Source organism: Populus trichocarpa, chromosome 8, assembly GCF_000002775.5.
Source record: "Populus trichocarpa isolate Nisqually-1 chromosome 8, P.trichocarpa_v4.1, whole genome shotgun sequence".
Classification (NCBI taxonomy): domain Eukaryota; kingdom Viridiplantae; phylum Streptophyta; class Magnoliopsida; order Malpighiales; family Salicaceae; genus Populus; species Populus trichocarpa.
In genome coordinates this window covers 12,754,358-12,778,421 of record NC_037292.2, presented here as the reverse complement: position 1 = coordinate 12,778,421, position 24,064 = coordinate 12,754,358, and the positions used below count along the sequence as shown (strand labels likewise).

Below are 24,064 nucleotides of genomic sequence, written 5' to 3'. Positions count from 1 at the left end.
GGTGTCGCTTCGCCAAGATCAACAAAATCAGCTACCACATGGCCCACTGGCGAGTCAAACACGAACTACAGGCCAAGGTTCCAAGACGAAGGGTGCATCGGTGGTGCAACCAAAGCATGAAGGTCAATTCCACTGTACGTGAATCACACCACAACAACAAACGGACCACCATCCCGAATCTCCGTTTCCACAGCATGATGGAAAATTCCAGAGTCCATGGGTGCTGCCACCACAGCCCCAAGGTCATCCAAGGCAGATAGTCCAAAGCATGACGGGGAACCCCATGTACCACCAATGCATCAAGATCGAGACCGTGGTCTTAGGGTGATATATCCACGGCATCAAGAACGTCATCCCCGGCAGCCCCACAGTCCAAAGAGTCCCACAAGCACAGTTTTCTGGGATGCCAAGACCTGTTCGAACCAAACCCATAACATGGTTAGGTGCAGTTTTCTGCACAATTTTTTACATCGTAATATTCATAGGAGGCCCCACTGTCCTTGTAGTCTACCTAGTATATCGTTCACGTAGTCCACGGTTTGATGTTTCTAGTGCCACCTCAGCGTCCATCGATGCAGGCTCTCAACTTGACGCCGATCTCTCTGTGCTAGCAAACCAAACCAATCCAAACAGGAAAGTGAGTGTAGACTTCAGTTACCTGATCATTGATCTATACTACGGAAGCACTCTTATTGCTAGTCAAGGTTGAGTCAAGGTTTGGAAATGTTCATATGGTTTCTACTCAGGTTCGGCTTCCCGTAATGGAAAGCGAGCAGCTTCGGAGCAGATTAGCATAAACAGAGTCCTATATGATGTGAAAGGAGTCTTCAGGGTGCGATCGAAACTGGGGAGTTTGCTGTTGTATTCGTATAGGCTGTATGGTCATTGCATTATCTTGGTGACAAGTCCTCCTAGTGGTGTCCTTCGAGCTACCAAATGCAGAACAAAACGATGATAGCAGAACCAATCCTGTATACATTTTCGAACCGGCAAACATTGTTCGATTTTGCACATTGTTAAGAGCATCAGCATTGAAGTGATTGTTCCCTGGTCTAGTTTTCTACTTCTTTTTCCAGGTTCTAATTTTCATGGATTTCAGGATTTGCAATCGCTTATAGTCCTGTTCCATTTTAGTTCTTGCCCCGTTTCACGTTCATGTCTATGCATCACTGGAAGTTACAAAGTGCATTACCTTCAAGTAGATAGAGAGTGCAAGATGGAGAGCGTAATGTTGTCCTTACTGATTCATAACAAATCACTGAAAATTACAAGATATCTGCAATGGCCGAAGGCCTTCTTTCAACAATTTATGTGACAGTAACACCAGGGTAGAAATGAAAAGTACAACACAGAGGAGGTACACAGCAAGGCAAATCAGCCTTCGATAAAAAAACAAAAACGGTCACCCTAATCCTAACATCTGTGGATGATCAACTTTTGATCGATCGATCAATTAATTAAAATATTTATTTTTCATTGGCAACAGAGGAAATGCATGCAAGAGAAAGAAAGAAACTTGCTGATTTCATATCATAACTTTCATGATTAATTCATGATAATTTCAAAGCTGAAAATCTCTAAATAATAGTGTAAGACTTTTCTTTGCTGGACGCTCCGGCACATGCATCACATGTCCTCTACCTAATCATTTGTATTACTCAAAAAAACATGGATTTTTTTAAAGGTTCCACTGATTGATATTTCATATATTATTATTATTATTGATGGACTGTCGGTAGGGATGATTCTTTTTTCTTTTTTCTTTTTTTGAAATCAGGTTTTTCATCCAAAAACTAAATTAAACGAGGTAAAGTAGATACAATAAAATCATAACATAAAATCAAATATAAACCCATAAGCCGATCATTGATAATCCAGTTATCTTTAATCAGAGATTTTTGGTTAAATCAAAGTTGCCTCTCTATATTTGTGATGTACTTTGTCTTCCCACGCCCCAGGAGTTTTTTAGCTCTGGCAATCAAAGCTAAATTGGTGTTAAATTTGCTTCTTAGTAATCAGGTTTACTATCAGTGCAGAATCAGAATCAAATTCCAAAACAATGACCAAGCAAGTTCCAATCTTGTGACTGTGTTACCAACTGAAGTGGGAGAAGAAGAGGATTGATATGAGATTCAAATTAAATAACCGTTACTGGATACGCACCGTTTCATTAAGCCATTTAAACTACACCGTTTTGTATTTTTCTTTAAACACAGCGTTTTGATTAAATGCAATAATTCTATCAGGGGTAGTTGAGGGTAGTCTTCAGCTATATATACCTGTAACAGACTGAATAAGTTTTCACGTGAAAGATAAATGAGAAATGAATGACTCTCCTATAATTTAGGAATGTTAACAAACTTTCCACTGTAACCAAGCTACCCACACCCTCGCCATGTTCACACGTTGAATCCTGCCATTCTTCGCTGCTAAGATTTCCCCATACCCAAACCTGCCAAGCAGAGCCCATACTGTTTGGATCACTGAACATTACACACGTAACAAGTGGTATTGGAGCTGACAATCCACGGCTTACAACCATGCCACTGGACACTAGAACCACCGAGATCAAACGCATGGAAGACTCCATTGCAGCAGTCAAGCAGGACAGTGGCCAGAAGTATGAACAGCTGGTGGACATCTTGAAGGGACAGAGTTTAAAGCTCGATCAAACCATTGAGAACCAAGGGGCCCAAATTAATGATATAAGGCACATGATGGGAAGCATGGCACATCAAATAGAGTTCACACTGTTGAAACTCTCTCAAGCTCCAGGAAGCTCTAGTTACAACACTGAGAGGCCAGTACCAAGTCCAGAGGGAGTGGAATTCAGGAACCAAGAGCATCGTGAGGACCGAATGTCGACCTATAAGGTACACAGACCCAAACATTTTTTCCCACCTTCAATGGGGAATATGTGCACAAGTGGCTTTTTAAATGCACACAGTATTTCGAGATAGAAGAGGTTGCGGCTTCAGAGAAATTACAAATTGCATCTTATTATCTTGATGGAGTTGCTCTTTATTGGCATCAAAACTTCCTTAAAAATTTGGGAAACCAAAAGTCCTCTTGGGAGGATTATGTAGAAGCCATTTGCTATCGGTTTGGAGGCCAACAAGACCCTCTAGAGGAATTGATGGAGTTGAAGCAACGGGGAGAGTTGGAGGAATACATCCAGGACTTTGATATTTTGTGGAACAAGGCTGAAGTAAGTGAGAAACAAGCCTTGGTTATCTTCTTAGGGGGACTGTAAACAGAGATTAAAAACACAGTCAAGATGTTCGAACCAAAAACCTTTAGACATGCATATAACCTGTCTCGATTACAATCCAATACCCAAACATACAGGAGATCCCCAGCCTATGTCAGGAGACCACCCAGTGTTTTCCAACACCATCCTGTGCTAGCCACGACTACTGGTCCACCACATTCCACAACCAACACTACAAAACCTCATGCAGCTCCACAAAAAACCACTCATACTCCATGGACTAATAACCTTGGCAGTAGCTACACAAAAACCTACACGAAACCCACCAAATCCTACACAAAGGAATCGTGGGACTAAATACTATGAAGGTCAATGGCAAAATAGATAAGACTACAGTTTGTATCCTGATAGATTCAGGCAGCACCCATAATTTCCTAAACACCACCTTAGCCCTTAAACTACAGTTCCAGCTAACAACCATAAAACCCATGATAGTGCAAGCAGCCAATGAGGAGAAGATGGTATGCAAGTCCATGTGCAGGGGACTCAGGTGGAAGATGCAGGGGATAAGTTTCCAAACAGATGTTTATATCATTGACCTCAGCAACTGCGAAATGGTATTGGGGATACAATGGCTATCCATGTTAGGAGACATCTTATGCAACTACAAACACCTATGGATGTCTTTTGATTGGCAGGGGGAGAGAGTCTTACTTAAAGGGGAAAATTCACCCAAGTTCCAAACCATTGAGCTAAAACAGTTGAGTTCCTTAGTGGGCAATCAGGGGCAAGTGGCCGACTACTTCTTATGTAGTCTCATGACAGTTGAAGATGGAGATGAAGAGATAACAGGCGCAAGAACAATTACCACTATGTTCCCTGACATCAAGGATACGGATCTGCTAAGTCTCCTTCAATCCTACTAGGAATTATTTCATGAACCGAAGGGGTTGCCACCACCTAGAGCTCACGACCACAGAATTCCATTGAAAACAGATAGTGAAGCAGTCAATCTAAGGCCCTATTGATTGTTGTAACCCATTTTTGGGTCCCCAAATAAATGAAATAAAATAAATAGCCAAAGGAGGTTAGAAAAATAACAGGAGGCAGAAGCGCTCAGCAAATGGTCAGAAAAATCGGTCAAGGAGGTTAAAAATACAAAGATTGGATTTTTGACAGTATATTCTTGAAGGATCAGAGCCATGTTGAGAAGGAAATTTGAATTTTGAGGAGAAAAGCCCAAGTCTGGATGTTTATAGACTTAATTGGATTTTTAATTGATTTTATAGGGGATTTGATTGCAAGAAAATTGATTTTTAAGTCAATTTAGGCTTTAATTGAAAGAAATTTAAGTTCTGGGGCCAAAATATATTTTTTAGGAATTTATTGGGTCAAATCAGGGGTTTAATTGAATAAATATTGAAGTTTAATGACCAATTAGGGGTTTAATTGAAAAAACCAAAACCAGGGACCAATTTGGAAAAACCGGGTAAATAGAGGGGGCTGTTTTACTTTGGTTCAGGGGCCTTATTGAAGAAATTGGAAGTTTATTGATCAATTGAGGGCTTAATTGCATAAATCAGAGGCCAAGGACTAAAGTGAAAAACTGCGGCCAACTATGGGGGCGGAGATCGAATTTGGCAGGGATACAATTGAAATGAACAAGAAATGATAGAGGACTGATTTGAAGTTTGGCTCATTTAAATGAAACGGCCAGAACGGTGTCGTTTTGAACGACACTGTTCATCTTCCTCCTTCCCCCGTTGAACAACAACAGAAGACAAAAACCATTTTCAAAAACCGTCCCGCCTCTCTCTCCTCGTCCCCACCGAAGCCCCACACCTTTAGACCACCGAACGGGTCACTGGCCGACCAGCCGTTGCGTGATTGAAGGCGCACCTGCTCCATTTTTTCCTATAAATAGAGGGAGACCGAGGGGGGAAAAGAAGGGAGAGAGAACAAACAAGAGAGAGGGAAAAGAGGAAGGAATAAACCGAAAACAAAGAAAAGAAAACCGAAAACAAAGAGAAAGGAAAAAAAAAGGGGGAAAGGAGGAGAGAACCCGAAGAAAAAACCGGAGGAAGAATTGGAGAGAGAACGCAGGAGAGAGAGAGGAGAGGAGAAATAACACAGAAGCAGTAGAGAAGAGGAAGAGCCAACCTTCGGTCAGCAACCACCAGCAAAACCACCACCAGCACCACTGTCAGCTCCTCTACCCAAGCTCATCGTCGCAGGTGCACAGTAGCCACCTAATTAATTAACGGGTTACTGTGCTTATGTACAGTAACCCGGTTACTATTTGTGCACAGTACCCCGTCACTATTTGTGTACAGTATCTCAGTCACTGTTGTGTACAGTATCCCGTCACAGAAGAAGCATGATGGCCTGTTGGGCCGAGATCGGCCCAACCCAGTCTGGGCCGAGATCGGCCCAACCTTTCTTTGTTGGGCTGAGTCCGGCCCATTTATTTGGGCCGGCCCAGCCCGATTTGTTTTATATTATATATTATATATTATAATATGTTATAATATATGTGTGTATATATGTATATATATATATAAATATGATAATTAATATATATATATATATATATATATATATATATATATATTTGGAAAAATCTAAAAAATATGGTTGATTTTTTTGCATATTTTTATCAAAGTGGTTTAATGTTGGTTTGTATTTTTATACCGTAAAGATACAAAACCAGTGTTAAAAATACCCGGTTTTTGTCGAAATATCAAAGATTTTCAGAATAAAAAATGTTTTTGCTTTCAAAAAAATTCTAAAAAGTCCTTAAAAATGTGGTTGATTTTTCTGCAATTTTTTATCAAAGTGGATTAATATTGGGTTGTATTTTTATACCGTAAGGATACAAGCTCAGTATTAAAATACTCAATTTTCGTCAAAGCATAAAAAATAATATTTTCCAAAAAAAATTGTTTTTTTGTTTTAAAATACGGCCTAGTCTCTCCAATATATATATATAAATATTATAACATCATATTTTTACACAACAAAGGAAATTTTCAAAAAACAATATATGTATTAGCATGCATTTTGGCTTTAATAACCAGTTTATTTAAGCCATGAGAACTAGGCCAATATTTCAAAAATTCTAAAAAATCTTTTGTTTTCTTTTAGTATTTGGGATTACGAATTTATACGTAAAACGTATTCCTAAATATTAATAATAAAGTTTTGGTATAGACATTAGAACGGTTAGGACTTTACCCGAGAAGATAAAGACCTTCTTACTGAGGAGGATTTTTCTTGAACCATAGACAGACCAACAACTAGGAAAACACGAAAACACCTTAAATTTTATCAGACAATAAAACGATGCAGCTTACCTTAGGTATGGCGTATTTGGGGTGCTAATACCTTCCCTTTACGCAACCAGTCCCCGTACCCGATCTCTGAGACCAGTTAGGGTTCCTAGTGACCAAAATACTAGGTGGCGACTCTCATTCCATTTTCTACCAATAAAAGACAATATATTTTCTTGTCTCCCCACATTTGCCGGATAGATACCATACACATTTCCTAGATTTAAAAAGTGGAATATTCGCCGCGACGTCGCGCACCTGCGACATTGATACTCTGGACTCTAGAAGGATATTCTTGAAAGGATGGTGAAAGAAATGCTGGAAGCTAGAATTATCAGAACCAGCAACAGCCCATTTGCATCGCCAGTGATTCTGGTGAAGAAAAAAGACTCCACTTGGAGGTTTCGTGTCGACTATAGAGCCTTAAACAAACTCACTATCAAACACAAATACCCCATTCCCATGATTGAAGAACTACTAGAGGAATTGGTGGGTACGACAACATTTTCAAAGATCGATCTTTGATCAGGGTACCACCAAATCCGAATGTCAACAGGGGATGAATTCAAGACAGCCTTCAAGACTCACAGTGGCCATTACAAATTTCTGGTTATGCCTTTCGGCTTAACCAATGCCCCCGCCACCTTTCAGAGCCTCATGAATGAAGTCTTCAGAGATCATTTAAGGAAGTTCATTCTGGTGTTCTTCGATGACATATTAGTTTACAGCAACTCCTTAACTGATCATTACAAACATCTAAGGATAGTTCTGGAACTAGTAAAGGGACATCAGCTAGTTACCAAGGCTAACAAATGTTTTTTCAGCAAGAGGCAGGTAGAATACTTGGGTCACATCATTTCAGCACAAGGGGTAGCAACCGACCCTCTCAAGATCCAGGCAATTCTAGATTGGCCAATTCCTAAAAATCTAAAACAGCTAAGGGGGTTCTTGGGGTTGACAGGATACTACCGAAGGTTTGTTAAGGGATATGACAGCATTTCTAAACCCTTAACTAATTTATTGAGAAAGGAAGCCTTAGGGTGGAATGAGGAAGCTACACAGGCATTCACACTCTTGAAGAAACTAATGACAAACGCTCCCGTGTTGGCTCTACCTGACTTCAACAAGCAGTTTGTAGTAGAAACAAATGCATCTCTAACAAGGGTCAGGGCAGTCCTAATGCAGGAGGGCCATCCAATTGCTTTCATAAGCAAATCCTTGGGTCCAAAACAACAAATCATGTTTGTCTACGAGAGAGAAATGATGGCAATCCTACAAGCAATCACTAAATGGAAACACTATTTGTGGGGAAGACACTTTCACATCCGGACGGATCATATAAGCCTAAAATACCTCATACACCAGAAACTGACGACTCCTGCCCAGCATGTATGGTTAGTCAAACTCTTGGGTTATGACTATGACATAGAATACAAGCAAGGGAAGGAGAATGTTCCTGCAGATGCACTCTCCAGGATTCCAAGTAAAGAACTCTATGCATTAACAACTTCAACCATTTCTACAACTATTATGCAGGAGATTGTGCAGTCTTATGACAATGATCCCATCATTCAAACTCTCATTCATGAATTACAGCAATCTCCAGCCTCTCATCCACACTATACGTGGGTTAATGGCTATCTTAACAGGAAAGAGAAGGTAGTGGTAGGCAATAATCAGGAACTACGGGGTAAACTTATTTCCATGTTCCATAACTCAACTATGGGGGGGCATTCTGGCATGATGATTACTACTAAGACAGTGGGAAGCTTATTCTATTAGAGAGGACAACAAAAACACATAAGGCAACATGTCAGAGAATGCAGTGTGTGTCAACGAAACAAACACAAAAATATGGCTAGCCCAGGTCTTCTACAACCACTGCCTATTCCGTATGCACCATTCATCAATATCAGTATGGATTTCGTCGAAGACCTACCCAAGTCTAAGGGAAAGGATGTTATTTTGGTGGTGGTGGATCGGTTCCGTAAGTATGCCCACTGCCTAGCACTAAGTCACCCCTACTCTGCTCCGAAGGTTGCCAAGATGTTTATGGACAATATATATAAACTACATGGGTTACCAGCATCTATCACTAGTGATAGGGATCCAGTATTTCTCAGCAGGTTTTGGAAGGAGATGTTCAACATCCAAGGCGTGGACCTTCACTACTCTACAGCATACCACCCGCAGACTGATGGTCAGACCAAAATTGTCAACAAATGCATCGAACACCACCTAAGATGCATGACCGGAGATCATCCTCACTAATGGGCAAAATGGCTTCCCCTCGCAGAGTGGTGGTACAACACCAATTATCACTCCGCTACCAAGATGACACCCTATGAAGTGTTGTACGGGGTTCTTCCTCCCATACACATTCCTTACTTTCCTAGGGATTCTACAGTGGAGTCAGTGGATGCATATCTAACTACTAAAGAAAACTTGATTAAGAGGGTCAGGTCACATCTACAGACAGCTCAGCATCGAATGACTACAATTGCAAACAAAAGGCGAAGTGACAGAAGTTTTGAGGTGAAAGATTATGTTTATCTCAAGCTTCAACCATACAGACAACAATCTACAGCTGTTAGAGTTTCACACAAATTAGCTGCGAAATACTACGGTCCTTACCAGGTATTAGCAAAGGTGGGAACCGTGGCATATATGCTCAATCTGCCACCATCTTCAATGATTCATCCAGTTTTCCACGTATCTCAGCTCAAGAAGCATGTGGGCAACCAAATAGTGCAGCAGACCCTACCAGCACCACAACCAACACCTTACCTGCATCCAAGAGCCATATTAGACAGACGTTTAGCAAGACAAAATCACAAAGCTACCACCCAAGTTCTAGTCCATTGGGAGGGGCTACCTCCCGCTGATGCCACGTGGGAATTCACTGATGAATTAAGCATGAGGTTTCCCAGTTTCAACCTTGAGGACAAGGTTGGATTCAAGGAGGGGCGATTGTTACCAACTGAAGTGGGAGAAGAAGAGGATTGATATGAGATTCAAATTAAATAACCATTACTGGATACACACCGTTTCATTAAACCATTTAAATTGCACCGTTTTGTATTTTTCTTTAAACACGGCGTTTTGATTAAATGCAATAATTCTATCAGAGCCCAAGCTACCCACACCCTCGCCATGTTCACACGTTGAATCCTGCCATTCTTCGCTGCTAAGATTTCCCCATACCCAAACCTGCCAAGCAGAGCCCATACTGTTTGGATCACTGAACATTACACGCGTAACAGACTGCTGCCCACAGCACCGCACACCTGTGTTAACAGCAAATCCATGATCCATGATTTCTTCTATTCACCATATATAGTTAGCTAGAAGCACTACAACTTAACGTGGTTCAGTCTAGCTTCATTTTTATTTTATTTTCAATCTTCTCCCCGTTTTTATTTCGGGTATAATAAAACTACATCAATTTTTTTGGGTCTATCCTTGCAAGATCCTGTCTTGACAATGATTTGAACAGCATAACACAAGTTTTTTTTTTTTTAATGTCCCTTGATAATAATAAATTCATTTGTTGTGTGTAAAATATAGAAACAATATCAACTTCATACTCTAATTTAATAGGTAATTCTTTATGTATAAAGAAATTTAATTACAAAAAGAAATGATTTGGACCACTCGTATGGGATAAGCAATCCAAATCATTATTAAACCATGTTTGAGCCTTCTCTCTTCAACGTGTTAAGTGTGTTGTTTTGTCTAAAATGGTAGGGCACACCTGGCTGAATTTATTGAAAGAGAAGGGGCAGCAGGTGGAGAAGCTGAAAAGACAGAAAACAAACAGTAGCAGAGTGTGTGAACTCTCTTTCATTGCATCCCCTTTCTTGTGCAAGTTTTGTACGGGGAAATTACAGCATTTGTGTGATAAATTCAAGCGTGTTCTGTGAGTGTTATTAGATGTAGAAAGCAACCAAAACACAGCCCGTTAGGAGTCAATTGAGCAGTTATGAATTTGTACTGGGAGTTAAATGTTCTTTTTTATGAAAAAGATAGCTCCTGGATGACTAGTAAGAGTAAACCTTATCACTTTAAATAATTGGACCACAGTTGGCAACAATCATTTAGCCTAACAGGGGCAAATAGTACTGATATGTTTTGTACTCATTGTTGATTTTTAATCATTGGTGAGGATATTTAATCTCAAGGTAGCTCAGACATTCTACATGCTAAACTTTTATGGCTCCGTATGTTGTACCTTTATGGCTTCCTCTTATCTTACTTCTGGCACTACTGCTTCTATTTATGAAAAAGATGGAAGTTAAGACACAAAGCGAGCAGCTTCTTCCTCCAAGCCCTCCTAAGCTTCCAATTTTAGGCAACTTGCACCAACTTGGATCACTGCCTCACCAATCTCTGTGGCAACTCTCCAAGAAATATGGCCCTGTCATGCTAATTCGACTTGGTCGAATACCAACTGTCGTAATCTCCTCTGCTGAGGCAGCAAGAGAGGTCTTAAAAGTTCATGATGTTGCCTTTTGCAGTAGACCTCTTTTAGCTGGGACTGGGAGACTCACTTACAATTATCTAGACATAGCATTTTCACCTTATAGTGATCACTGGAGAAACATGAGAAAAATTCTTACTTTGGAGCTATTCAGCTTGAAAAGGGTGCAGTCTTTCCGGTTCATCAGGGAAGAAGAAGTTAGCTTGCTGGTCAATTTTATCTCTGAGTCATCAGCTTTAGCAGCACCTGTTGATCTTACTCAGAAATTATATGCTCTCGTTGCGAATATAACATTCAGGATGGCTTATGGATTCAATTATCGAGGGACTAGCTTTGATCGAGATAAATTTCATGAAGTGGTTCATGACACCGTGGCTGTGGTGGGAAGCATCTCAGCAGATGAATCCATCCCGTATTTAGGGTGGATTGTGGATCGGCTTACTGGTCATCGTGCAAGGACTGAGAGAGTTTTCCATGAAGTAGATACTTTCTTTCAGCATTTAATTGATAATCATCTTAAACCTGGAAGGATAAAGGAGCACGATGACATGGTAGATGTTCTGCTGAGAATAGAGAAGGAGCAGACTGAACTTGGTGCATCTCAGTTCACAAAGGATAATATCAAGGCAATCCTCCTGGTATGCTGTTCAACATTGCCATTATCATACATTAAATCCTGAGCTTCAATAGATTACCTTTTGTTATTAAGTGTATATGTAGTGCCTATCATTTCATTGCCGCTAGCATATTTCAGAATTTGCCACCAGGCTTTTAGGGAGCACCAAGCCACAGGCCTTTGGTTGTCTGAAACAGGAATCTAGCTAGTAATCTAGTTTCACATATATATGTAAAGGGTCTAGCTGATAAGCCGTCAAAGTTAGATAGTTTTTCTTGGGTGCCCAGTGGTAAATATGTAAGATGTACCCGTACGTTTTTAGTATAGGCTTTTGGGTTGGAGGTGGCGTCTATCATTACATCTAAGCCCTTGTTTGTGCATTGCCAAAGCTTTTTCAAGTGCTATTATATCAGAAAATTTTGTTGTGTTTCTTGGCATGGTTGCTATACCATTTAGAAAACCCCCTCAGAGTATAATCTCAAACTTGATATATTTGCATGATTCTTGAGATTCATCTATGTGCTAGTGTCCGGGAATAGCAAGAGCAACATGCTAAATGAAGCTGACTGCTGTCCAGCAACATCATGCGCTGTAATTTCTGTTATAAACTAAAGCTATAAAGAAATATTTGCTTGCTGTTATTATGAAATTAATTGCCTACTTTTGTCTATTGTTTCATTTCAACAAATTAATTGTCTAATTGGATTCTGATGTTCGTCTGTCAGAATTTATTTCTGGGAGGAGTAGACACTAGTTCACTGACAGTGAATTGGGCAATGGCAGAACTTGTTAGGAATCCAAGAGTGATGAAGAAAGTGCAGGATGAAGTTAGGAAATGTGTTGGAAATAAGGGAAGAGTTACTGAAAGCGACATCGATCAACTTGAGTATCTCCGGATGGTAATAAAAGAAACTCTGAGACTGCACCCTCCTGCCCCACTACTTATCCCAAGAGAAACCATGTCTCACTGTAAAGTCAGTGGTCATAATATCTATCCGAAGATGCTGGTCCAAATTAATGTCTGGGCAATTGGACGTGACCCCACGTACTGGAAGGATCCTGAAGAGTTTTTCCCTGAAAGATTCCTTGATAGCTCCATTGACTATAAAGGACAAAGTTTTGAGTACTTGCCATTTGGATCTGGTCGAAGAATTTGTCCTGGGATGCATATGGGATTTATAACAATGGAGATTATACTTGCAAATCTCTTGTATTGTTTTGATTGGGTTTATCCCGATGGGATGAAGAAGGAAGATATCAACATGGAAGAGAAAGCTGGTGTTAGTCTTACTACCTCTAAGAAGACACCTCTCATTCTTGTACCAGTCAACTACCTTCAGTGACTATCAGAAGATATCATGATCTCATAAGCATATCTATAGTTTCATGCACTTAAGAATGTATGATTGTGCTTTTCTTTCTTTTTAGCTTTTGTTCAATACTGTTAAAAGGTGTCGGTGCTTAATTCAGGCTTCTGTCACTTCATTGTCTAAAAAATGATTAGCAAGTATCCTCCAACAAAATCAAGGTTCAAGTAATCAATTTGATAGGTCACAATCAGTCTATGAAATACTATAGTGCAGATTGTATTATGCTGAGGGTGGGAATTAGCCGCAAGAGTTTTAATTGGAATATGCTTGACATTACTGATTTTGAAAGAGTTTAAATACAATAATAAAAATAACAATTATTTGTGACTTTTGTGATTCTGAATTAGAACACTAACAACTGTTATTAACAACAAGTCAATCATCCATTATTAAAAATCAAATAATAATTGATTAACCTATTCTTGAGCAAGAAAGCTTTATGGACATGACCAACAACTTAGACCAAGTCTTTGGCAACCGAACCTTCTCCCTGCATGGCTCCTGCACATGAAAAATGCATTTACAATGACAGCTCTTAGTCTAAATATTTCGGGTTCTTCACGAGCACTCTTAAAGATCTTTTTGGTTTATCAATACTTCCTCCAGTGACAGAAACCTTGTCCTTAAGGTTTATATTGATGAACTTGTCGCATAATTCTTGAGAGTTCTCCCATGTAGCATAATCAACTGGAAGTCGTTTGCATTGGACCAAGCTTTCTTCAATAAATATGGATCTTTGTTTTACCCAACGTGTATCCAATATAACCTCCGGCTCTATAAGTAAGTCACCATCGTCAGCCATCAGAGGTAAGTCACTATTAGCAATAATAGTTTCACCCCAACTTTTTTTTTTTGAAGGGACATATGGAAGTCTGGGTGAATACGAGAGTCGAGGGGAAGCTTGAGTTTATAGGCAATGTTTCCAATTTTTTCCTCAACTGGATATAGCCCATAAAATTTGCTTGCAAGCTTTTGATAAGCTCTTTTGAACACAGTCTGCTGTCGGTAGGGATGTAGCTTCAGAAACACCAAATCATCGATCTGAAATTCAATGTCTCGAGTTTAGAATCGGCTTGCTGTTTCATTCAATTATTTGCTATATGTAAATTGCTTTTAAGCTGCCATAACAGAGCATCTCTAGAAGCCAAGTTTTTGTAGACTTCATGTACGGGATAATAACCTTCATGGTAATGAGGGATTGTTAGAGGAGGCCTTCCATATAGAGCTTGGAAGGGAGTCATTCATGTAGATGCATGATAGGTAGTATTATACCAAAACTTAGCCTATGGAAGGAAGGAATGCCACTTACGGGGTTGTTGGTAAGCAAAGCAGCGAGGATATTGTTCAATGCAATGGTTAACGACTTTTGTTTTTCCATCAGTTTGTGGATGGTAAGCGGAGCTTATCTTCAATTGGGTGCCTGACATTTTGAAGAATTCTTTCCAAAAAATAACTAATGAACACTGGGTCTCGATCATTGATTATGGACTGAGGCATGCCATGAAGTTTAACTATTCCAGCAATGAATGTTTCAACCACCAATTTGGTTGTATACAGGTGTGAAAGGGCGAAGAAATGCGTCGATTTGCTCAACTTGTCAACAACAACAAGAATTTAAGTTTTGGCATTGGAAGGGGGAAAACCTTCAATGAAATCCAGAGTGATATCATCCCAAAATTGATATGGGATTAGAAGAGGCTGCAAAAGTCCTGATGGCGACAAAGTCTCATTTTTAGTGTGTTAGCATAAGTCACAATAGGCAATGTAATTCTTCACAGTGTGGAACATGGACGACCAATAGAATTGTTATACTAGTCTCTTATATGTCCTTAATACACCTAAATTAGTCAGTTTGGGTTCGCATAGGTATGGAACCTTGGAGGGGAACCTTGCCTATGTGCCGGTCATGGATCCGGGAATCGGGTCGTGACAGACTTGGTATCAGAGCTTTAGGTTAAAGAAACAATAGTATAGTTAATTTCATAAAAAATTGAGCATTAGGATCCGTATCATCTTGTTTGTTGTTTTTTTGAAATTTTAAATTCTCATCAAACATGTCTTCTTCCTTGTGAAAGATATGTTTTCCTATATTTCTGTGATAATTATCATGCCATTGTTCTAGCATTGATGGTGTCACAGGTGTTTCCATTCTACTCCTCAGCTGTTGATAGCGCCAAATTGATAGAGGCGCGAGAATTAGAGAACATGATTACAGGCCAGTCTAAGAGGCCTAGAGAAGAGGGTCAGTCTTTTAGGCAACGGGGATTAAGTGCAGGTTCGTCTAGGGGACGAAGTGGCCATCAAGGCTCATGGGTTCAGAGGAGGTTTAGACAGAGACTGTCAGTTAGTGGCTTAGGCGGTCAGAGTAGCAATATTGGTACTCAGAGTTTAGTTCAGACTGCACCTCGTAGTTCATTTATTTCACCTACTGATAGTTCTTCATGTCAGCACTATGAAGGAGGTCATACTAGTGCAGAGTGCTACAGAAGGACTGGGGCTTGTTTTAGTTGTGGCCAGATAGGTCATAAGATCAGAGAGTACCTGAGGAGACAATTGTCAACTTCGGGGTTATCTGCTTCAGTCCAGCATCCTATTCATGCACCATCAACGAGCCAGTCTGTGGCTCATGGGGGTAGAGGTTTTGGTGGCCGTGGTCAGAGAGGCCGGGGTGTAGGTGATAGAGGTTAGATACAGCAGGGTCAGGGGCATACTATAGTTTTTGCCTTGACTCAGCAGGATGCCCAGACATCCAACACAGTTGTTTCATGTATTCTTCATGTTTGCTTTTTTGAAGCAAAAGTTTTATTTGATACGGGTGCAACTCATTCATTTGTGTCTCCATATTTTTCCATGAGGTTAGATAAACAACCAACCTTGTTAAAATCCCCCATTTCAGTCTCCACTCCCTTAAGTGAATTAATATTAGTGAAGTATGTGTATCTGGATTGTGAAATAGATATTGGAGATAAGATCTTTATGGGAGACTTAAATGTCTTAGATATGGTTGATTTTATGTGATTTTGGGAATGGATTGGTTGGCAAAGCATAGGGCTTCAGGGTAAGAAAATAATGTTTGATCTAGATGAAGAAGTTGGGTTGGTATTTCAAGGAGATAAGATTGGGTCTCTATCAATTATATTGTCGGATATCTCGAGGAAAATGGCCCGAAAAGGGGTACAGTGCTACCTAGCATATATAGTGGATGTAGAGAAAGAAGCTCCTCAATTAGACAAAGTCCCTATAGTTAGGGAGTTTATTGATGTCTTTCCAGATGACTTACCTGGATTGCCTCTGTATATGGAAATTGAGTTTTGTATTGATTTGGTTCCGGGTATCGAACCAATATCAATGGCACCATATAGAATGGCACAAGCAGAATTGAGGGAGCTAAAGGAGCAACTGCAGGATTTGTTGGATAAAAATTTTATCCGACCAAGTGTGTCCCCTTGAGGAGCCCCAGTGTTGTTTGTAAAGAAGAAAGATGGGTCATTGAGGTTGTGTATAGATTATAGGCAACTGAATCGGGTGACAATTCGAAATAGATACTCACTCCCTCGCATAGATGATTTGTTTGACCAGTTGCAGGGAGCTCAATTCTTTTCTAAGATAGATCTTTGATTTGGGTATCATCAGTTGAGGATTAGGGAGGCAGACATTTTAAAGACAACTTTTAGAACTCGATATGGTCGTTATGAGTTCTTAGTGATGTATTTTGGGTTGATGAATGCACCAACAACTTTTATGGACTTGATGAATAGAGTGTTTGGCCAGTTTATTGATCGATTTATGATAGTTTTTATTGATGCTATTTTGGTGTATTCAAGGTCTATAGAAGAGCATGAGCAACACTTGAGAATGTTAATCTAAGAGATCATCAGTTGTATGGAAAGTTCTCAAAGAGCGAGTTTTGGTTGAAGAGTGTAGCATTTCTTGGGCATGTAGTGTCAAGGAATGGGATTGAGGTTGATCCTCAAAAGATTGAAGCAGTTAAGCAGTGGCTAAGGCCTACTTCGGGGACAGAGATTAGAAGTTTTTTAGGTTTGGCCGGCTACTATCAGAGGTTTGTGGAGAGCTTTTCTCGGATTTCTGCACCATTGACTAAGTTAACGTAGAAAAATGTTAAGTTTCAGTGGTCTGAAGCTTGTGAGAAAAGTTTCTTAGAGTTGAAAGAGAGATTGACTACAGCGCCTATTCTAGCAGTACCATCAGGTTCTGATGGTTACACAGTGTATTGTGATGCTTCGAGAGTGGGGTTAGGATGTGTTCTAATACAGCATGGCAAGGTTATTGCATATACTTCACAGCAGCTAAAAGAGCATGAACATAACTATCCTACACATGATTTAAAGATGGCGGCTGTAATTTTTGCCTTGAAGATTTGGAGGTACTACTTGTATGGTGAAACTTGTGAGATCTTCACAGATCACAAGAGTTTGAAATACATCTTTCAGCAGAAGGATCTAAATCTGAGGCAGAGAAGATGGATGGAACTGCTGAAGGATTATGATTGTACCATACAGTACCACCTGGGTAGGGCAAATGTAGTTGTCGATGCTTTGAGTAGAAAATCATCAGGGAGCTTAGCTCATATTCAGGAGGTACGAAGACCTCTGATTAGGGAGCTGCATGAGTTAGTGGATGAAGGAGTCAGATTTGATCTTAGTAAAGCTGGAGCAATGATTGCTCACTTTCAGGTTAAATCGGATTTGTTTGATAAGATAAAAGCAGCTCAGAAGAAAGATGTTTCACTACTTAGGATTAGAAATGAGGTTGAGCAGGGTAAGGCTGCAGGTTTTGTGATAGGTGATGATGATGTGCTGAGATATAGGAATAAGCTTTGTGTACCTGATGTAGATGATCTGAGGAGAGAATTGATGGTAGAGGCACATCAGACAGTTTACACAATGCATCCAGGTTCCACCAAGATGTATAAAGATCTTAAGGTGTGTTATTGGTGGAATAGGATGAAGGCTGATGTATCAGATTTTGTTTCTAGGTGTTTAACCTGTCAGAGGGTAAAGGGTGAACACCAGAAACCTCTTGGATTGTTGCAACCATTGTTGATTCCAGAATGAAAGTGGGAAAGGATCACAATGGACTTTGTGACAGGATTGCCTAGGAGTCAGGAGGGTCATGATTCGATATGGGTGATTGTTGACAGGTTGACAAAATCAGCCCATTTTCTGCCAGTTAAGATTACTTATGAATATGCAAAGTTGGTGGAATTGTTAATTAGTGAGATTGTACGGTTGCATAGAGTGTCAATCTCGATAGTGTCAGATAGAGGTCCACAGTTTACATCGCAGTTTTGGGTGAAATTTCAAGAAGCTATGGGTACTAAAGTGCAGTTGAGTACAGCTTTTCACCCTCAGACCGATGGTCAATCTGAGAGGACCATTCAGATCTTGGAGGATATGTTAAGGGCTTGTGTTATGGATTTTGGAGTTGGTTGGAGTAAGTTTCTACCGTTAGTGGAATTTGCTTACAACAACAGTTATCAGGCTAGCATAGAGATGGCACCTTATGAGGTTGGTGAGAAGAGGCTAATAGGATTGGAGTTGATTCAAATTACCTTGGAGAAGATAGAGGTAATTAGAAAGAAGCTTCAAACAGCTCAGAGTAGAAAAAAGAGTTACGCAGATAAAAGAAGGCGTGACTTAGAGTTTTCAGTGGGTGATTGTGTGTTCTTAAAAGTATCACCGACCAAAGGAGTATTCAAGTTTGGGAAGAAAGGCAAGTTAAGTCCTCGATTCATTGGACCGTATGAGATTCTGGAGAGAGTTGGGGCAGTTGCTTATAGATTAGCATTACCACCCAACTTGTCTGGTATTCATCCGATATTTCATATTTCCATGCTAAGGAAGTATATGTCAGATCCATCGCATGTGTTAGAGGTTTATCCCATTGAATTGAGAGATGATATGGTTTATGAGGTGCAACCAAAAGCTATAGTCGACCGACAAGTGAGGAAGCTTAGGTTAAAGGATATAGCTTCAGTGAAAGTGAAATGAAAAGGTCATTCACATGAGGAAGCGACATGGGAGCTCGAGGATAAGATGCGTGAGGAGTATCCTCATCTTTTTGATAATCTCGGTAAGTATTCAATCTTTTCCATTAAGTTTCGAGGACGAAACTTTTATAAGGTGGGGAGATTGTAACGTTTTGAATTAAAGGGATAGGAAAAGGCAACAAAACCCTTGGAGACTTAAAGAGTGGGTATAAATGAATAAGGGGTAGTGTGGTAATTGAATAAACATAATAAGTATAAATAGAAAAAAAAAAAGAGATAGATCTGAAATTAAGAGAGCAAACCGGTAGGAGAGAAAGGAGAAAGAAGAAGAAGAAGAGAAAAGAGGAAAATTAGAAGGGAAATAGAAAGGAGTTGGAGAAAATAAGTTTAAAGGTAAGATTTAGGTTGTTAAATGTATTAATATGTTTTCTTGAACTTTAAATTTTGGTTTTGATGAATGTTAGGGTTTTGAAAATTTGTGTTTTGGGTTTATTGATGAATTAATTTGAATGTTATAGGGTTGATTGTTGTGAGTAATTGATTATTTAATTGATTATGGAATATTGTAGGTGAAGATGATGATTTTGAGTTATGATTTGTGTAACTGGTAAATTTTGAGTTATAAATCTGGAAAGAACAGTAGGTAATCTATGAAAATTCTGGGTTTGAGGTTGAAGATGACTAAAATTCAATTTGGTCCCTCAATTTATGAAAATTACAGTTTAGTCCCCAAACTTTAGAAAATTACAGATTGATCCCTGGAGCATATTCCAAGATACTGGATAGAATAAAAGATGAATTATGGGCAGAATTCCTGTATAGTTATGAAATTTTAACACTTTCAATTTGGTCCTCCAATTTGACCCTAAAAATTTGGAAAAATTCCAGAATGGTCCCTGGAGCATAATTAGAGATTCTGGACAGAAATGAGGATGAATTATGGACATAATTCCACTATAGTCATGAATTTATTATATTTTTAGTTTGGTCCTCCAATTTGACAAAGTTACAATTTGACCCTTAAAAATATGATAAAATTCAGATTGGTCCCTAGTTGTAATATTAGCTTTTGCAGATTAGTTTGATGAATAATTGAGGGTTATTTAGTGAATTATTACCATTTTTATTATTTGTTTTATTATGGATTAGATTTCGGAAAAACCGTTAGATTTTGGGTTTTTGAGAAAATAACTAGTTTAGTCAAAAAAACATATAGGGTTATGGAATATACCCTTAGATAAATGTATTAAATGGGTTATATGTTCTTTTAAGTCATTCTTGAATATGTCTCCTTTTATATTCAGATAATCCTGATATTCTACCGGCGGGAGGTCAGTAGGATTTTCTTCGGTGTCTGCTTTTGACTTCTGTTTGCTTTCGAGTCAGGTGAGTGGATAATTTTCCATATGCATGAGAAATATTATAAATATTTGATTTGTTAATATGAATTGGATCATGCTTATTGATAATATATATGTTGACTATTATCCTTGTTATGATAAAGCATGATCATTTGTTGAATCTGAATTCTTGATATGAACCAGTATATATTTTGAATTGACTTCTGAATTGATAGCTCCTCATTTGATTGATGTCATGAGTTGAGCCTTGAGATATGAATATGTCCGTTTGATTATGATTATGAACTTATGATATGTTAGTTAGAATACTCATGCTAACAGGGTAGTGTTAGTCTTTGTGCACATCGTATATGAACCCTAGTTGGTCGGGGAAGTCACCAACCTGTGTGGACTGATCATCCCACAGTACGGAGCCTCATGCTTATTGCATTTTGATTTTCTGACGAGTTTTACGATATGATTTTCTTGTTATGGCCTATTTGAGAAAGCTTTCTATAAGAACCTAATGCCGTACTTGTATATATATTTCTCATTGTAGTATTACCTCGTGTGTGTATATTGAATGTTATCTACTCACTGAGTTGTTGAACTCACCCTCTCATTATTTATCCTTTTCAGGCTTATAGCTTGATAGCAGGTCACTTTTGTTGGACCTTCAGAACCTACTCTTTTGGTTGTAATTTGTACATTTTCCTTTATGTCTAGTTAGTGCTCCAAAACTATGAAATTATATTAACTCTTGTATTAAGTCAATTAAATTATATTATAAAGTTAGTTTTGTTATTACTGCTGTGTTGAATTCTGATTGACTTATTTAATGGATAAGTTTGTATGTAAGTTTGGGTTTGCATAGGTATGGAACCTTGGAGGGGAACCTGCCTATGTGCCGGTCATGGATCCGGGAATCGGGTCGTGACATGGAGTGTGAGCAACAAACAAGGTATCAAGACTATGACTGTCCGTCACCCGTGACAATGCATCAACTGCATTGTTCTTGTGACTTGGTTTATAGGTGATCTTATAATTGTAGCCAAGCAGTTTAATTACCTATTTTTATTGTTCAAGTGTTGTTATGCGTTGCTCCAACAAGTACTTGAGGCTTGCACTGATCAGTTTGGATGTAAAACTTCCAACCCAGCAAAAATGGTCTCCACATCTTAATTGTAAGAATGATGGCTAACATTTCTTTGGCATACACAGACCAGAATTGTTTGGTAATACCTAAGGCTCGACTTATGAATGCAACGGGCTTCCCTTGTTGACTTAAAATTGCCTCTATGTCGTTGCCAGAAGCATCTGATTCAATAGTAAATAGATCATTGAAATTCAGCATTGAAGTTTTGGTGTAGTAGTCATGACTTTTTTAAGCTCTTGAAAATCATTTTCAGCTCTATTTGGCCATCCAAAATTGCCCTTTTTGAAAGGTTGGTGAGAGGACGTGCAATAAAGCCATAGTTGCGAACAAATATCCGATAACAACCTGTAGCTCTTAAAAATCCATGTAACTCGAAAACATTAGTAGGCCAAGGCCAATTCAATATAGTCTTAATTTTGCTTTGATTCAACCTAACTTTTTGGGGAGTCACAATATGCCCCAAGTATTCCAATTCTTGTAAACCAAAGGCATGTTTGCTGAATTTGACAAAAAAAATTGATGTTGTCTTAATATTTCAAAAGCCTTTTTAACATGTTCAAGATGCATGATCCAAGTGAAGCTATAAATTAAAATGTCATCAAAGAAGACTAGTATAAATTTACGGAGGTAAGGACAAAATATTGAATTCATAATTGCTTGAAAAGTAGATAGAGCATTACAAAGACCAAATGGTATAACTAAGTATTCATAATGACCATTATGAGTACGAAAGAGAATTTTATGAATATCTGTGGGATGTACTCGTACCTGGTTGTATCCTGCCCGTAAATCAAGTTTGGTGAAATAAGTATCTCCATGAAGCTCATCGAGCAGGTCATCAACTGTAGGAATAGGAAATCTATCTTTGATGGTTACAACATTAAATGCTCTATAGTCAGTGCAAAACCGCCATGAACCATCTTTCTTTTTTACCAACAAAACAAGAGATAAAAAAGGACTAGTACTAGATTTTATTTGCCCTAATTTTAACATGTCATGAACTTGTTTTTCAATTTTAGCATTTTGAAAATAGGCATTCCTATATGGTCGCACATTAATGGGTTATGTTCCCTCCTTCAGAATGATGTGATGATCTACTCCTCTTGTGGGGGGAAGTTGTGTTGGCTCTTGGAATAGTTCTTCAAATTCCTCCAATAGTTGTTTTATCTCAGGATTGACATTCTGTAATGTAGGATCAGTTGAGGATTGAAGACAAATGGCAAACATAGAGCTCCCTTGTCATAAATCTCTGGAAATAGCTTTTATTGATGTGGATTGAATTGATGTATCCATCCCTTACAATTCTGAGTTCGGTTGTGCCACTGGAACTCCATTGTTAACTGCTTGTAATTACATACCACGATGCCCAATTGTTCCAACCAATGGACTCCTAAGACCAAATCCAACCTAATTAATGGTAAGGCATATAGAGTGAGGACGAAAGGAATACCTTGGAGTGTAATATGGACATTTTCAAATCTTCATTGACATTTTAATGGCCCTTCATTAACCACCTTGACATTGAAGGATTCGGTTGGAACTACTAGTAGTTGCAACATATTAGCCACCCTTTCACTGATAAAATTATGAGTAGACCCATTATCAATGAGAACAACCACCTCATAGGGCCCAATCTTTTCCAGCACCCGCATGGTTTTATATGATGTCCATCCTGAGAATGCATGAAGTGATATTTCGGGTTGGAATTCCATCAAACTTTTAATAAAGTCTCCATCTGGATATTCATATCAACCTTCTAACAGTAGGAGCTGTGGCCCCTTACACATGTGACCAAGTGTGAATTTCTCTTCACAATTAAAACATAGCCCATGTGTTCTTCTCTTCTGCATTTCATCCTAGAAGAGTCTTTTCATAAGGTAGTCGACAGTAGTTCGATTGACAGATTGTGTGACTTTCTGTTGGTGGTTCAGCTGCTCATCTCTCATTCATGCAAGACTACTAGCTTCTTTCAAGGATTTTGGTTTGAACATTCTTATACCATCAGCTATTTCTGGTTTGAAACCGCCCATGAATGTCCCTAGTAAAGCCTTTTATGGCCATTCAAGCACTTGATTACTCAGCCGTTCAAAGTCCTTTTAATACTCACACAAAGAACCTTCCTACTTTACCTTTGACAAGGTTTCATCAAAGTCCTCACATTTAGTAGGACCAGATCTTGCCCACAATTCTTCTTGAAAAGTGCTCTATGTCACCTCCCTACCTTTTTTTTAATAGGATCTTCTCAACCATTGCCACCATTGATTAGCCTCACCTTGTAAATGGAAAGAAGCTAGAGACACCTTTTGAGATTCAGTGGTGCTTTGAAATTCAAAGAATTGATCCACTCTTGTGAACCATTCAACGGGGTTATCTCTAGAAAAATAAGGGAACTCCAAACTAGCTAATTTAGAAGAAAATAATGGTCGTCCTCCTTTTGAGATATCTCTAGATTCCTCTCTTATAGAACGAGAGCGTCCATTAAGAGAGCTTGCAGTAGGGTCAGAATTGTTGCTAATAGATGCAGTTTGGTTGGAGAGTAGGACTTCAAAGAG

The 24,064-nt window shown here is 39.0% G+C and overlaps 2 protein-coding genes and 1 long non-coding RNA gene across 3 annotated transcripts in view; 2 read left to right on the top strand and 1 right to left on the bottom strand.

Annotated features, from left to right (window-relative positions):
- The window catches only part of LOC7473199 (WEB family protein At1g12150), a 78,304-nt gene that overhangs the window by 41,967 nt on the left and 12,273 nt on the right, over positions 1-24,064 (bottom strand). The window lies entirely within an intron of this gene.
- On the top strand, positions 31-691 carry LOC7480953 (uncharacterized). Its single transcript, XR_008059898.1, has 2 exons — positions 31-443; positions 564-691. It is a non-coding gene; the product is annotated as an uncharacterized LOC7480953 (long non-coding RNA).
- On the top strand, positions 10,294-13,286 carry LOC7480951 (cytochrome P450 71B36). Its single transcript, XM_002312623.4, has 2 exons — positions 10,294-11,658; positions 12,362-13,286. Exons 1-2 carry the CDS (start codon positions 10,753-10,755, stop codon positions 12,977-12,979), a joined length of 1,524 nt encoding a protein of 507 aa, XP_002312659.3. The 5' UTR covers positions 10,294-10,752; the 3' UTR covers positions 12,980-13,286.

What these genes read in the sequence shown, in the direction of transcription:
- LOC7480951 (XM_002312623.4), top strand. Translation starts at nt 10,753, where the DNA reads ATGGCTCCGTATGTTGTACCTTTATGGCTTCCTCTTATCTTACTTCTG. An exon ending in ATATCAAGGCAATCCTCCTG is followed by an intron (nt 11,659 to 12,361) that starts GTATGCTGTTCA and finishes TTCGTCTGTCAG; the next exon opens with AATTTATTTCTGGGAGGAGT.